The sequence below is a fragment of the Athene cunicularia genome (assembly GCF_003259725.1).
Source record: "Athene cunicularia isolate RWA chromosome 3 unlocalized genomic scaffold, athCun1 chr3_part1, whole genome shotgun sequence".
Lineage (NCBI taxonomy): Eukaryota > Metazoa > Chordata > Aves > Strigiformes > Strigidae > Athene > Athene cunicularia.
In genome coordinates this window covers 58,846,810-58,863,058 of record NW_020799097.1, presented here as the reverse complement: position 1 = coordinate 58,863,058, position 16,249 = coordinate 58,846,810, and the positions used below count along the sequence as shown (strand labels likewise).

At 40.4% G+C, this 16,249-nt stretch overlaps 1 protein-coding gene across 1 annotated transcript in view; it reads left to right on the top strand.

Moving 5' to 3' along the window:
- The first annotated feature begins 195 nt into the window (after positions 1-195).
- SOGA3 (SOGA family member 3) overlaps positions 196-16,249 on the top strand; it is a 30,307-nt gene continuing 14,253 nt past the window's right edge. The window contains 2 exon segments of the mRNA XM_026846291.1: positions 196-454; positions 3,932-4,090. Of these exon segments, the coding sequence (XP_026702092.1) occupies positions 257-454; positions 3,932-4,090 (357 nt within the window). The 5' untranslated portion in view covers positions 196-256.

The following is a 16,249-nucleotide window of genomic DNA, read 5'->3' as shown; positions in this document are numbered from 1 at the left end:
CTCTCCCCCGGCACTGGCGCTGGGGGCAGCGTTAAGATGGCCCAGTCGTGGGGCGTGCGGGCAGCGGCACTTCCCCGCTTCCTTGCGGTGCTTTTGATGAGCCGGGCAGCCTTTGGCTGGCGTCCCTGCGGGCAGGAGCTCCATTTTGGCCGCCTTCCTCTGTACGTGCTGACATTTGTGCTTTTGACCCACCTGTTGCGTCCCTGTCCCTTTCTCGCCCCGGTGCCAGAACGAGATAGATGAGCTGAGGACAGAGATGGACGAGATGAGGGACAGTTTCTTCGAGGAGGACGCTTGTCAGCTTCAAGAAATGCGCCACGAACTGGAGCGAGCCAACAAGAACTGCCGGATCCTTCAGTACCGGCTGCGCAAGGCCGAGCGCAAGAGGCTCCGCTACGCCCAGACTGGCGAGATCGATGGTGAGCTCTTGCGCAGCATGGAGCAGGACCTCAAGGTATGGACCTTACCAGGTGTCAAGGGCTGGGAGCGCCTCAGACAGAGACGCGACCGTGCTCTTGGTTCTCATGACTCAGGCATTTCCATCCATTCTACTGTGCACCCAGTGCAGCTCGTAGGATAGCAATGGCCAACCTTTCCTTGGTAATAGATGCCCTTCAGTACACAGGTAGGATATTTTCAGCTTTAGACCAATCGTTTTTTGTAAAGTTAATGTGCAAGAAGTGACTCAAATACAAATTAGGATCTAGAGGTTTTGGGTCTTTTATGATGAATGCAAAAACATAACCCTACAACTGCAAAATTAAACCAACCTGCCTGAACAGTCCCATTGACTTTGAGGTGATTAGGATACTCTTCAGTAAAGATTTCAGAGGACTGGCAGATTAAATACTTGCAGAGTCACAACATGAAATCCTGACTCTGTTGGTGTCAGTGGAAGAGCTGCTGTTATCTTCAGTGAAGCCAGGATATTCCACATCCTCCTGAAACCATACTCAAAACCCATCACATTTCAGTGTGTAATCAACTGTATTTCGTCCATAACATCTGGATGAACCACAGCCCATTGTCAAAAGGTTTCATCTCTTGTTTAAAGACTGCTGTGGGTAAAATATCCATTATCTCAATTGGTCTAATTGGCCAAAAATATCCATCTAGGTTGGTCCAGTTACAGAAAAAAAAACAACCTTCCTTGTGCTAGTAGGAAGCTGTTTAATTTCCGCTTCCATTCACTAGACTTTGTTAAGGCTCCTACTGAATCATGGCTCCTAAACTTTTTTCAGTTGACAGGTCTCCGGCCATTTCTCATGGAAGTACAAAACTCTGTATATCAGATGTGAGCTTATTCACCACACTACTGCTAGGACTCTAGATACCTATGGCTTGTTGGATTCTTCAGACTACAGTTGAAAATGCTAATTTAATACATGATCAGGAACAAGGTCATTTTTAAACTTCCTTCTGATAGGTATAATGGATTGAAGGTCTGCTCTTCCCAGGCTTGGTTTAAAGACTTGGATCATCTTTTCTGAAAATTTTCCAGCTTGTCATCATTCTTATTAAAATGTAGAAACCAGTCCAAGACACATTCCAGTAATTTTCTCACTAATGCCATGTAAAATGCTAGTATCCTTCTCTATTTCTATTTGATATTCCTTGTCTGTACATATTCAAAACCCAGATTTGCTGTTGTGTCTGTGAGAGTTCTACAAGTGTCCATGTGGCTCTTGACAAAAGAGTCTTCCTGGTCAGAAGCAAAACAACCCATTTGCCAGGGAAATTTCTGATGGAAACAAGGGTTATTTTGCACACTCGGGATGATGCTTAGGTGGACAGTTGAGACACGCACCTTTGCAGACAGAGTTTGAACGTGAGCCTTCGTGTGTGTCCCAAGTGAATACTGTGATTCCAGCTTATAGAGTTGCTTTCTTTGCTGGCTCGATGTTACTTTGTATTAGCAAGTCATGCATGTGCAGGGCCTGGGAGGGAAATGGTGAGGGCACCTCTGGTGAGGTGCTCGCCTGCAATATAGCAGATAGCCCCTAAAGCCTTAGGTTAAGCTGGACAAAGGGCTCACTTTAATTAGGATTTCTCCCATGTCTTTCCCAATAACCACACAACTGACTCTTTGGAAAGGAACAGTGTTTCTGCAGAGTATTCCCACAGATTGGTTCTGCTTTAGAGTAGGGGTGAACATCTAATGCCATATTTCTGCCTAATTGAATTCTGGGTGTTGGCTAACTGCAATTGTAATTCACATGCAGTTCTCTGTAGTGTTCCCAAGTCCTCTTTGAAGAATTTCTATCCAAAATAACGTTGTTCTTTTTTTACAGGTAATATATTAGGGGACTTAATCCTTCAGAGATACAGTTTACATATAGCTGTATTAAAATGCATCTTGCATAAGTGAGTCCCATTTCCTGTGTAATCCAGAATGCTCTGTAGAATTTCCCTGCATTAATTGCTACTCCACCAAATTTTGTGTCGAAAAATCACTACTAGTAACGATTTTGTTATTTGGTTACATTTCCTGATCCAGACTATATCTATGGTCTGAAGACAGGTTCTGGTAAGATGCTGTTAAAAATGTCCCCCATGATTTTCCATTTACTTTGGTTGGACAACCAGATGAGCAGTTTAATACTGAGTGTAGGAAAAGACATCAAGCTATAGCCTTGTGGTGTGATTCTAAGCTCATCCTGCAGTCTCTTTGGAGTATAGTTATAATTGAAATTCCCCTCCACTCGCTCTTTCTGTTGGGCATTATGTGTCTTGAGTGCGTGTGCAGTGGGGGAGGTTACTGAATGATCTTGTGCTACACTGCAGTGTTGTATCTGTAATTCACACACACTGGGTTTCTTGTCAGGGCAAGCTGAGTCACTAGCTGCTGCTGTTTTCTAATAGATCAGATCCTTCTAGACTGCTTGCTTAAAATGGTTATTTTTTTCCTTTAGAGTTTCAGTATGTCAAATAGAGTTCTTTGATATACGAACATAAAGATTGTTATAGTGAAAGCCATAAAGGATAGCTCTCTGAGCTCCCCTAGCTAATGCTAAGAAGGATTAATTATACTTTCCAATGTTCTAAAAAAAGCAGGAAATTAGGCTTTTCAAACTCTATGTCTAAATCACCATCATAACAGTGATTAGTGTATATCTCAATACTTTTGGTGCATGATTATAGTTTCCGGTGTTTTCACAAAATACAATGCAAGTGGCTTGAATGGCAAAATTCTCATTACTTTACAAGAAGAAAAGGAGTTAGGTCCTGACATGTGCCTTTTAACTCTTTTTCTGTGAAAATACATTAAACCTCCCCCCCAAAAAAAAAAATCTTAGTGTCTATTTTTATTTAAAATATTGGATGTCATTTTGGTGAACACAAGGTCAGTAAAAAAGTCATCTGTTCATATTTTACTCTTTAAATGAACCAATAGTAGTAAATGCCAGATATTTAGATTAACTGCTCATGAAGGACATTGAAACTAACTGGGTAAAAATAAAGATATGTCAGTTTGTGGTCCTATACAAGGCACAGGTAGGGAAGGCCTGAAGAAGGTGGGCTGCTTTTAGATGCTTCTGCATGTTAAATATTTGGAGGGCATACACTGTAATGCATTGAAGAACATAAGCTAGCAGTGGTTGAGAGAAAATAGATGCTGCACTGTCTCCAGGAATAATGAAGGTCCTGTTTTACCACTGATGTAACAGAACCCTAGAAGGAGTTGGGGTTTAGTGTCTTAACGTGGTTTCCAGTGAAGTCCATAGGAATAACGTACCATTTTTTGGAAGGAATTGGCTTGAATTTGGAATAATTTAGAATTCTGTCTGTGGATGTCCTTGTCTGCATGTTTCTTTACATACCACTTCCATCAAATGTCCAGAATTAATCTCTAAATGGTTGCTTAGTCAGTAAGCACTGCATCAGGAATTCTCTTTTTTTAATCTGTCTTTTGAAATACCGTTTCATTTAGGTTGCAAAAGATGTATCAGTGAGACTTCATCATGAATTAGAAAATGTGGAAGAAAAGCGTACTGTAACAGAAGATGAAAATGAAAAATTAAGACAGCAGCTTATAGAAGTTGAAATTGCCAAACAAGCACTACAGAATGAACTGGAAAAAATGAAAGAGGTTAGTGTTTCTATTTACTTCTACGTGAAGTATTTGAAGTTTTCAAATTCTTACTGCTGGCTCTCTTCCTATAACTTGCTTTGGGGGCACAAAATGTGGCAGTCAAAAGTTGAAAGTTGCAAAGAGTCCTGAAGTACAGCTTGGCGATTGGGAAGCTGAGCACAAACTAAAATATTCAGTGTTTCCTGGGCAAAACAGAAACCAAACTGTGGCTTTGGTTTTCCTATACAAGGAGGGAAATGTGGAACTCATGGTAACAGAGTTCAGAGACTTTGAGACATTGTACTTATGTTAAGATACATGTAGGAAGAGTACTGAATGGAGTCAGGCATCTAACTCTGCAGATGATGTTCCCCACATGTTTTTACAAAGACCAGTATTTTTCCCTTGCTTAACTACCACTAGGGACTAGCAGGCACGCTGAGACCAGGGATCTAGCTAGACACCTCCCCATCTTGTTCAGTCACGCTCTTTGGGGTATTGGGAAGTGAGGGACTCTACTTGGCCTTTCAGTCTAAGCATAACTTTACATTAGATCTAATTCATCTTCAAAATTACTCCATTCGCCATTATACAGATGCAAGACACCATGCCATTAAGTAAGTAGAAAATTGTATTACAGCAGTAATAGCTTGGCAGACAGAGATAACAAAGCATATAGTAAAAAGAGAAACTGTTGACTAAGAATGACTTCTCAGAACAGATTTTAGAAACAGGTCTCCATTTCAGTGTTTAAAATTCAATGAATGCTACTGATTTTCACTTTTAGTAATATTCCCCAGCAGGAATGCCAATATCTACTTTGATCTTGTATGAAGCAGAAGAGATGTATTTCAGTTGTTAAGAAAGGCAGGAAATTTTCAGTTGTATGATAAGGTACAGAACTGTTAGGAACTGCAAGTGCTTACTTTAAGTGGTGTAGTATTAAATATATTCATATGTTTTCTTTACAGGAACTGAATTTCAAACATGTTAGTAGAGGATAAACAGGTGTTTTTTTCTACCTTCTACTGCTTTTCCAGATAATTGCAGATTTGAAAAGGGCATGAAATCTAAGCTTTATTCAGCTTCCCTCTCCTCTCTGCCTGAGACTTTCTTCTCTGTTTTCACTCTGGTTTCTGCCATCAAATCCAAGTCAGTTTCTGGGACCATCTTCTTTATTAGAGCATGATCCTTCTGTCTGTAATTATCCTTACAACTTGTTGCTAAGCTTAGCTTTACTCCAAATTGTTCATTATTCTTGTCCATTCAGATTCAACTTTCTTATAGATTTCCATTTCTGGATCCTTTCCTCCTGCCCTCCGATAGTTTGTACCGCTGTAAGCTTCTTTTGCCTTGCTGCTTCTTATGTGTCTTCAGATTACTGTGAAGTGTAATGGCAGTTTAAGAGTTTATGTTCTTTGGGAGCTGTGTACCTGCAGGAAATTAACCCAGTAAATAGGCTTCTTTGTCATCAATAGTCACTTTCTCCTTATCCTGATTCTTCCTGCTGGCCCACTGTGCTGAACTATGGTTCCATTGCTCTCATACTGCTCTCCACTTCTTTCTTTGGCTTAGGTGTTTTCTTGTTCATATTTGTTGTTTGAACAATATGAACAAAGACAGCCTCTTTCTGTCTTTGCTCTTGGTATCAATGGAAGGATACTGGAGACTCCAGAAGATAGGTCATGTTTAAGCTAGGGGCTCTGAAGCTGAAACAGTTGGATGATTCCCTCTGTCACAGAATGGAGACACTGAGGCAGAATGGAAAAATGCAGTAAGACCTTACACCAGAGTAGAGGTGGAGTGGACAGAGTCTGAAATACATCCTTATACTGAACTGGAAAGGAGAACTGCTATGCCCAGTCATTATATGCGTCATCATAATTAGGCAGGAGTTTTCATTTATGACGGGTTGCTGAGTCCCTTTCAGTAGGAGAAAGCTGCTTTTCAGGCTGGGGCTTTCAGCACAGCATGGGGGAAGCTGGAGGATGGTTGAGGAGGTGCAAGTGAGAGAAAAACAGGTTTGAAGTGAAGCCAAATTGTTATGCGCTTTGCAGGCATACCATGACTTGGGGGACCAGAACACTAATTCTTACAGATTTGAAATTTAGAATCTGTGAAGAAGCTATGAAAATGTTAACATGAAACAACCATGGAAACAACTCAAAGCAGTCTGAAGTGCATTAGAATTTTTTTCTGTGACAAATACCTTTTCTTCTCTGGAATCAAAGTTTTCATGCATCTTAAATGTCATTGTCAGATAGTCATAATGTTAATTTTCTGTTTCCTTGTGAGTTATTTCCTCTAGTTTCATGGGTTTACAACCTTTTCTCATTTCAGTACAGCCTTATAACCAATGGAACCTCCTGCTTAAGGAAGTTCTACTTAGCATAAATAGAAATGCAGAGTCAAGACCTTTTGTCTGGATTATGATCTTCACTTTATTGAGTTTAGAATTAATGTGAGAGTTAATCTCCAAAGACAATGAAGCTTTTTTTTTTTTTTCCCCAGCATAACAGTGCTCAGGGTATGTAATGACTGATTTCTGAACTTTTATGTCATCAAATGTACTGCAAAAACACACACCTTTCCATTCTTCTTAAAATCTATTTATGTGTAACTGCCATGGGTAATGTGTTCTTTTATAATGAACAGTGTGAGATAGCAGAGAATGGTTAAAAGACTTAATAGAAAATATTGGAGGCAGAAGAATAATTTTTTGTTAGGTAGTCTCTAGAGCAAGACCAAAGCCAAGGTTCTCTCTGTGTAGATTCTATATTGTTCTAAAAAGAAGGTAAATTTGACTGGAAACATATATAAAAGATAAATGCTAGCAGATGTGTTTTTGTAGAGACAAATCTAGAGCTCTCCAGTGAACATTTGGTGAATATAGACTGGTAAATGTATTTGTCCATTAAAATAGAGGGAAAGTTGCTGTTTGCTTTCTTGGTTTGGAGCTTTTGAAATGAATAATTATGATATATTCCATGACAAATACAAGTTGTTGTTGATAACAGCAGAAACTTGCAAGCATCCATGATTTGGAAGGTATTTCAGCAAAGCATATGTTTTCTATCAGCTACTTTTACTTTCAGCCCCCCCCAAAATGTGCAGCTATTTTATTTTATGTTATTCCTGCATACACCCACCCAGAAACACAAGATTTTTAATCTGCATTGTCAGCTCTTAGAATTTATTTGTAGTAACTGCTGATGATTTCTTCTTTATTATTTGTTATTGTTAATTGTAATGCTTTTTGGGAAGCTAAAAACAAAGCAGATGAATTGTTTCATAAAGGGAAGAGAAACCAACTGTAGCTAGATGTATTTTTTTCAGATATTAAAAAAAATGGTAATGAGTTGTTCCTTAATTAATTAATTAATGTTCAGTAATTTGTTGGTAAGTTTGTAAAGCCTAGCTAACTCGTAGAGCTTTTAACAATCATGGTATGAACTAAGAATTCATTCATTTGCTATAGCTGTGTAGGAAGTGTCCAGTTAGCCATGCTTTAGATGGTTTGTTGTGAGAGAAATGAAGCAGGGGGCAAATCTGACCGATGTAGTGGACACAGGGCTTTAAAAATCCTCATTGAAATGCAGATATGGATTTGCAAGAGGCACAGTGTTTTTCAGGGACATATGTCTTTCTGGATAGAAATAGATTGCTTAGTGCTCCAAGCTGGGCAGGTGCAAGACAGCACAGTTCTTACAGCCACATTAGGGTGATGCTGTCAAGCTACCATGTTCTTCTTCTAAGCATAGGTTTTTAGCTCAGATACAGAGCTTGGAATAACCATAGCTACACGGAATGTGAACCAGAGATGTCTTTTGTCCCTTCAGTTCAGACTGCAGGCAGAGGAGTTTATGCCTCCCTACATGGGTCTGTGTTTTGCTGGAGTGGTGCCTGTCTTGTCAGTCAGCCTGTTTTGTATGCTCTGTGGAAATGGAAGAAGGCGGCAGGGTCTGGAGAACTGGGCACTGAAGCTGGGAGGAGGGACCGGAATTCTGTTCCTGATTTTGATACTAACCTGCTGTGGGACCACAGGAAAGTAATTACACTTTTCTGCTTGCTCTTGCAACCTTTGCCTGCCCTGTTTATGCACAGATTAGCTCCCTATACATCTCTGACTGCTCAGAAATCAGGAGGGTAGCTGGAAATTTCACAACAAAAGCTGCTGTAAAAAAACCCAAAGAACCAAACAATCCCTGCCCCCCCTCCCCCACAACAAACAAACAAAAAAATGGAGATCTATGAAAAGAACTGGTAAGGCATGATCCTGTCCCAGTCCCCTTGATCACCAATATCAGCTTGACCACTATATCTCTGATAAAAATCCAGTGTCTCTCCTTTCTCACAGCCCTTTCTATCTCTAAGCCCCTTCTCCTGCCATTTAACCACAATCACTTATTTCCAGTCTTTTTCCTATAACTCACAGTCTCAGATTGTCTGGGTTCTCTCTCTAAGTCTTGATCCTGTGTCTGTTTTTGTTTTTTTGTTTTGTTTTGTTGTTTGTTTTTTTTTTCCCCCCAGTGTGTCCTGTAGTAGTGGTTGTTTTGCTGTCTTCTGGTTCCTAAGTCCCAGTCTTGTCCTTCCCCCTCCCATTGCCTCCTTCCCTGCATCCTTCAACTCTTCATCAGTATCTAATCTCCTGTCTGGATTTCAAGTCTTTTCTAGTCTATTTTCCTCTTATTCTACTCTGTGTGTATTATCTCCATTTCTTAGTTACAGCTTCTCTTCTCTGTAAAATTTGTCCTTTTCCCTGATTCTTCCACCTCCTCATACAAATCTGTCAGCTTCCTTGGTTTGTTCTGTTCCTTTCCTTGTTTCCTCTTCACTTTTGCATCTGGACTGAGAGCAGCGGAGAATCACTCACTGTGCTAGGAAACAGCAAGTATATCAGTGTGAGCACTGTAGAAAAGATTCTGGTTCTAATACCTAGCCTCAGCTTTATCTAGACCCACATGGAACAGCAGTTGCAGGTCTAGTTAGGCTTTGCATTCTGACTGGAGAAAATGTGCAGATTGATAGCTTGGGTGGGAGAGGATGTGGTAGTTTGTAAATATAGAACTTTCAGCAATTTAAACTCCCAAGAAATAATTACCTAGTAATGTATAGGAATGAAAGATTTCTGCAGGGTTATAGTTTGGCCACTCATGATTTGGATGAATCAGGAAGGTATGAGGTATATGTCATGTACAGACACAAAAATGTTCCAGATCACAGGCATACCGAAACTTCTCAAAAGGACAGTTGCTAGAATAATTTAATATGAGCAAACCAGGATATTCGCATCCTGGAAAGGGCTGAATATTTTTTCTGAAATTTTCCAAAATATTAACAATGTTGATAACTTATCCTGAGACAGATGCTTGACATGGAAATCTGCAGCATCTAAAATGTGGTGAGGTTGAAAGAAACTGGAAACAAGTCTCATAATACATGGTGGTTTGCAGCATTTCTAGTAGGCAAGGTAACCATATCCAACAGCAGCATTAAATTTTTGGATGCCTTTAGAATTGAAACTCTCATCCACTGTTTGTCTTGGTCTCTTCTCTCAGGACCTTTAACTTAACCATCTTACAGTCAGGGATGCCAGTACTATCAAACCCCTGAGCAAAGCTTCAGTATTTGCAAGAGGTCTGTCAAAGAGATTCCCACAGCCAACTTTTTTATTACCTGTGGCAGAAATTGTCTTCAGACCATTAAGAAATCATGTGACGACTTCTGGTTTTCTGAAAAATTCTTCATCTATTTCCTCTTATTCATCAGATGTCTCTAGAAGATACTCCAAGTGATGCCACACATGCTTCTCTGATTCTTACCCATAGCTCACAGCTGGCCCACCACCCATTACAAGGCAATGCTACATGCGACTGAACTGCTCTTTTGTGTAGAGCAAAACCCTCACCTTTAGAGTTTTTATCAATCCATGGCTACACTGCAGGCATGTGAGCTATCCCACCATGTCTCTGTGATCACAGTGAAGTCGGCTTCATAAATGTTCACGGATTGTTAGCTTTGGTTTATTGCCCATGCTGCATGCATACAAGTCACTGGAGATGGATACTTGGTTGTGCTGCTTTAAAAGGAAAAGTTTGAGTCTCCTCCATCATACTGTGTCCCCCAGGCACTTCCTAATTGCATCTCATATTTTCATTTCTCTTCAGAGTTTGAGCCTCATTTCAAACAGCTGGTAATGGAGGGAGTAGGGACAAGGCAGAGAGAGAGATGAGATGTTAGTATGTCTGCTGATGTAGCTGATCAGCTTCACAGGTTCCATGTAGTAAGTGGTACTCTTCGAAGATTTACAGTAATTTACTTGCTTCTGGCACCAGATGGCAGCAGGGGAGGTTTTAATAGGTCTCACAAGCCCAGTTCCTTCCTGGGTCTTTTAGAGGACCCAAATACCAAATCTATCAACAACACCTCTACTAAAAGTACCTTTAAGCAGGGGGTTTCTGTGATCTGGAATCTCACTTTGTTGCCTCATGAAAATTCAATTTGTTTTGGTGAAAAGAACAACAGGATAATGAGGAGGCTTTTTTAAAAAGAGCTGAGAAATAAGTCTCTGCCTGAATTTATACAGGAAAAAGAAAAAAAGTTCTCTGTCTCCAAGTGCAGCTCAGTGATTCTCTAAGTGCAGAACCCCCAGTTACTTCTGTCAGACTTGCTTGTGTGAAATTCTGTTACCTTTGGTATCCTGCCCAAATATTTTGTTCCTTTAAAAACAGTACTCAGCAGGGATGCTATTCATAATCTGTGAGGGTGTGATTCTGACATCTTTGCTCAGCGCACACTGCAGTTTCACAGCGAGCAGGATAAGCAGAGTTTGCTTCAGTTTAGGTCTTTGAATATGACAAACGAATCATAATGGAGAAATAAATTAATCTCTCTTACAAAATCTGTTGTCGTAATTCTCTGAAAATGTCATGCCATAAACAGGAAAAAAAAGTGCATTTGAGAAGCAGTTTACACTTAAACCTCATAAAATTACATTTTAATTATGTATCAGCCATAAGCAATTCATATGAGCCATTTGCTTCAAGAGAGTTTATCAAAACTGAACATAAATATCCTGATGGTCAATAATAATAATATAGTGCCAAAGCATATATAATAAATAGGGAATTATTTCAAAAGAATAAAGCTCCATAAATACCTTATTGTGAAGAGATTTTATGAGTAAAGATGCCCAGAGGGGATTTTTTTTCAGGCAGTCATTGAAGCTGGTGTGCTGCATTGTGGATTCCTATTGAATTGTCTTAAAATTTGCAAGAATGTGTAAAAGGATGGCAGGATTGCTTGCTGATGGGGAAGTAATAATAAAAGAGTGGCAACTGTAGGAAAAAAGAGTGGGTCTGGAATGTGTTTGAAACAGAAAAGTATTTAACCATCACAAAATAAAGTTAAGTTTGATCAGTTCTTTTGAATCTGTAAACATAATGCTGCTTCTCTGGTTTGATGGGGGCATGGGAGACCCTTCTTTGTGGCAGTGTTACCTTGTGTTCCTTCCTTCCTGTGATGGATATGAATGGTCTTAGATTTGCACATTTTTGTGTCAAAGCTGTTATTATTGATCCTACATACAGCCTCCAGGTAAAATCAGAGTCTCTTTGTAGTAAGCTCTATGTTAAAAAAAAAAAAAAACAAAACCTCTATTAAAAAAATCTAACTAGAATGGAGGCACAGACTGAAAGCCAAACACATAGAAATTATGCATTAGAGAAAGGACATGAGTCCCTACATCCTGGTCTCAAGTCAGCACCTGAGACAATTTTTTTGTATGGATCAAGCTTTTTAAAGTTGTTCTTTGCTACAGATTTGCTTCCATTAGTCAGCAACTAGGTTTGTAAAGTAAATCAGGCTAAGGTAGGGCCCACACATTGACAAGTGATGCTAGCACATCCCTCAGATGGTTTTGGTCTGAGTTGACTACTACTGCTTCAGTGCTTGGGCATAACTTGGGGTCTAGCCTGAGGCAGAGCTCATTCCTGATTGATGGTTTGGATGCAGTCATACTTGTTTGGGAGGAAGCTGAAGGGAAGTTTAGCTGTATTGTCATTTTAGCTGAAAGGAGACCAAGTTGTGGAGTGCTGGTTGGCATCAGGTCCTGAGAACAGACCCTGACTGTTTCATTTACTAGTGTAAAAACTAGGCAAAGGTCTTTGGCTGAGTATGGAGCCAGATGAGATGGCAAATGAGATACAGAACAGCAAGTCCAGTCCATTGCTGCCATCTGAATTCCTACTGTTGAGAATTACTGGCAAGGGGCAATCAGAAGTAGTGTCCAAGCCAACACAACTGTTGCATGCCCAGTTGTCTGTGGGAATAATGGACAGTGCAGTAACAGTGGATCAGGTGGTGGATGGTAGCCGGTTATCAGAGAAAATGGTCAGTGAGCATGAACTCACAATGGGGCAAGCTGGAAAAGATGTATCTCTGTTGCTACAGACTTTAGGGTAAGACTTCCTTGAGATCTAAAGGAGAAAGAATGCCTTTTATATCTCATTACCTAAGTAGGTGATGCTGATAACAGCTTCAATAAGGTCCTCAAAGTACCATACCACATTAACAAATGGAGGAAAGTTTGGGGAATCCAGAACTGCTTCCTTTATATTTAGTCATCTAATCTTTTTTTGGCACTGTGCTGTTTGTAAGCCTGAGAAGTTTACAAATTTTCTAGGAGAAGACATAAAGTTTTATAGGAGCCTGTAATGGTCCTCAGTCACAGAATACAAGTTTTTATCTTTGCATTTCCTACTTTTAGTATTTATTTACTCAAATGAACATTCAAGCGTCTAAATATGTAATTTAAACATAGAGGTACCAACTCGATTGCTGAAATGAAAGAAAAAGTTTCTAGGTAACTTTAAAAGCCCAAGTGAAAAATGAGCTCCCTGGATATCATGCTGCCTTTCACAGTTGTATCTATGGTTCTTTTTGTTATTGTTTTGCTTACATTTTTAAAATAATATATTATGCTTTTAAAATTCTGACTACAAATTTATTTATGACCATTTTGTAATTTTTGACGGGTCTCTGGAATTTTTTGTAAGACACTGTGCATGATTTGCTTAGTTTCTTAAAGAAAGAGATTGCATGATAGAGAAGTCAAATTCAACCCTTTTGTACTGCTAGAAGAGCATGAAGGGGAATATAGAGGTAGACCAGATTTCTCTAAATTTAGAGGAAATCCAGATGACTTGGCACAATTGCTTCTATCAGCTGGAAGGCTTTATGAAGGCAGAACAGAGACATTTTCTAAGTGCGGAACCAGAGGTTAGATACATGTTTTCATACAGAATCAGTATACACTAAATGTCATGATCTTACTGGAAGTCTCACCAAGGTTTTGATGAATAATAGTAATACATGATTTCTGCCCCATAAAATACTGTGTTTAGTCCACTGCTTAACTGCACCAATCCCTTCACGGAACACCTGGAAAAACAGAACTTGAAATGTGCTGATACAGGTCAAAGCTGAACTTGTTTCAGATTGAAAGGAACATTACCACAGCTTTATTTTTGTGTAGTGCATGTGCTTACTGCTGGCTTCAGGGCTGTTTTTCTCATAGTCTTAGATTGAACTCTTCAGCAATCCCACATGCAACAAATTTTTTGTGTTTACATTCTCTGGTGCTGCTAGCAAGTCTACAGTTACAAAACCTGGACGCCATGTAGCTTACTAGATTTATTAGTTATTCTGCACATAAAATTTCCTAGTGCATCTTTCAGGTGCCTGTGTTCCTGATGGCTCATAGCCCTGGGTAGTTTGTCCTGGCTTTAGGAGGGTAAGCAGAGAGTAGTACCATGGAGGTAAGTGCTGTCCTGTGTTTCAGCTGAACTCATCTGCCAGTGTGAGGAAGGAGAACCTTCTGCTGTTATAGTACAGATGGCTATTCTGGAGCATGTCATGGGCCCTCAGGGAGTAACCTCAGTGCAGTTTTCAGTGTAAAAATAGGTGAAAGAGTCTGGCAAGACCTCAAATGGGAACACAGATAACAGACCCATATGCAACAAAACTGCCACAGAAATTGCTGTATTTACTATTCAATAGATTACTCATTACTTCTTCAGAATGATGGTTCTGAGAACTTTGGTGGTTAGCATAATTCTTACAGAATCAGAAGAGCCAACTGAAGCAAATATAGCTTCTTTATGTGCTGATATATATGATTAATAAGTAGTTCCTGAAAGAGAGAAAATACTGTTTGATAACTAGTATACTAATGACACATAGTAGAATGTAAAAGATGTAGTGTGATACTCTGGGCTTTTGACTGGATTGTAAGTCTTCACCCTTTCACACTTGTTTTCTAAGCCATCTTTTCCCCACCCTGAAAAAGAGGCAATCCAACTTAAATGTTTTGTTGCAAATGCTTGATAATGTCTCTTATGTTTGTCTCCAGTGCACTTAGAAAAAAACCCCATGCAGTATGGTGAAGCTATTGGTTACAGCATTGTGAATTTTTGAGTGCTCCATACCAGTGTGTAGGAAATAAAGGTAATCCTAGAGAAAAGTAGAGACACTGTCCAAACATACAGGGATGGTGTTAGAAAAGCCAAAACCCACCTGGAGCTGAATTCTGGTGAAGGACATTGAAGGTCAACAAGAAGGGTTTCTACAGGTATATCAGCAGCAAAATGAAGATGAGGGAAAATATGTGCACACTGGTGAATGGTGCAGGGAATCTTCTTTGCATTGATCTTTCCTAGTAAAGACTAGCCTTCAGGAATCTGAGGCCTCTGACATTAATAGGGAAGTCTGGAGCAAGAAAGGCTTACACTTGATGGATGATGACCAAGTTAGAAAGCATTTAAACAAACTGGGTGTGCACAAGTCCATGGGGCTTGATGGGATGCACCCATGAGTGCTGAAGGAGCTGGCTGGTGTCATTGCAAGGCCACTCTTGATTATCTTTGAAAGATCATGGTGAATGGGAGAAATTCTTGAGGACTGGAAGAAAGCAAATATCACTTCTGTCTTCTGGAAGGGCAAGAAGGAGGGTGTAGGGAGCTACAGGCTGGTTAGCCTCACCTCGATCCCTGGGAATGTGATGGGGGAATAGTTCTGGAAACTATTTCCAAGCATACCAAGGAAAAGAAGGTAATTTGGAACAGTCAGCATGGATTTACAAAGAGGAAATCATGCTTGACCAAAATGATAACTTTCTGTGAATAGATGACCAGCTTGGTGGATGAAGGGAGAGCACTGGATGTTGTTTATCTTGACTTTAGTAAGGCTTTTGACACAATCTTTCATAACATTCTCCTAGACAAGCTGATGAAGTATGGACTAGATAACCAGACAGGGAGGTTGTCTTGAAAACTGGCTGCTGAGGCTCAAACAGTTGTGGTCAGCAGCATGAAGTCCATAGGGAGGCTGATGACAAGTAGTGTGCCTGTCAGGGAACAACAATGACCAGCTTCTCTGAGGAACTGGAAGCCAGGAGCCATGCACAGTAACAAAGCCCATAGGGCTGGGGCCCCACCAGCCAGGGCTTAGTACTCGAGTGAAGGGACCAGAACAGGCCTGGGGAAGGCAGCTGGGATCAACCAAGAGTCCAGACCATCTGATAGGTTTGTGGTGACAAGGCAGGTCTGAGATTAAGCTGGGAAGTCAAACCACAGGTCCAGAGATCACAAAGTGAGTGGTGAAGCAAGTGCAACGCTAAGCCAGGAAATCAGGTCCCAGGTCAGGGTTAAGGTCAAGAGGATCCATGGCCATGTACAGCTATGACAGCTGGATACAACTACAATGTAATTCAGGCAGGAACTCAGGGCTCTGATGGGAGCTCCTGGGTCCATGGGCAGGGGTGTGGGTGAAAGCCCTTGATGAAGCTCATCAGGGTAGTGAAGGTCTATTAACACACTCAGGTCTCTGACTGGATCCCAGGGGTCAGCACTCGGCCAGTCATGTTTAATGTCTTCATTACTGACCTGGATGATAAGGTTGAGACCACCCTCAGCAAGTTTGTATATGCTACAAAATCATGGAGTGGTTGATACATAACAATAGTGTTACTGACATTTAGAGGGTCATCAGTAAGCTGAAGAAATGGGTTGACGAGTGTCATGAAGTTCAGCAAAGGGAAGTATGAAGTCCTGCACCTGAGGAGGAACAACCCCAGGCAGCAGTACAGGCTGAGGGCAAATTGTCTGAAAAGCAGCTTTG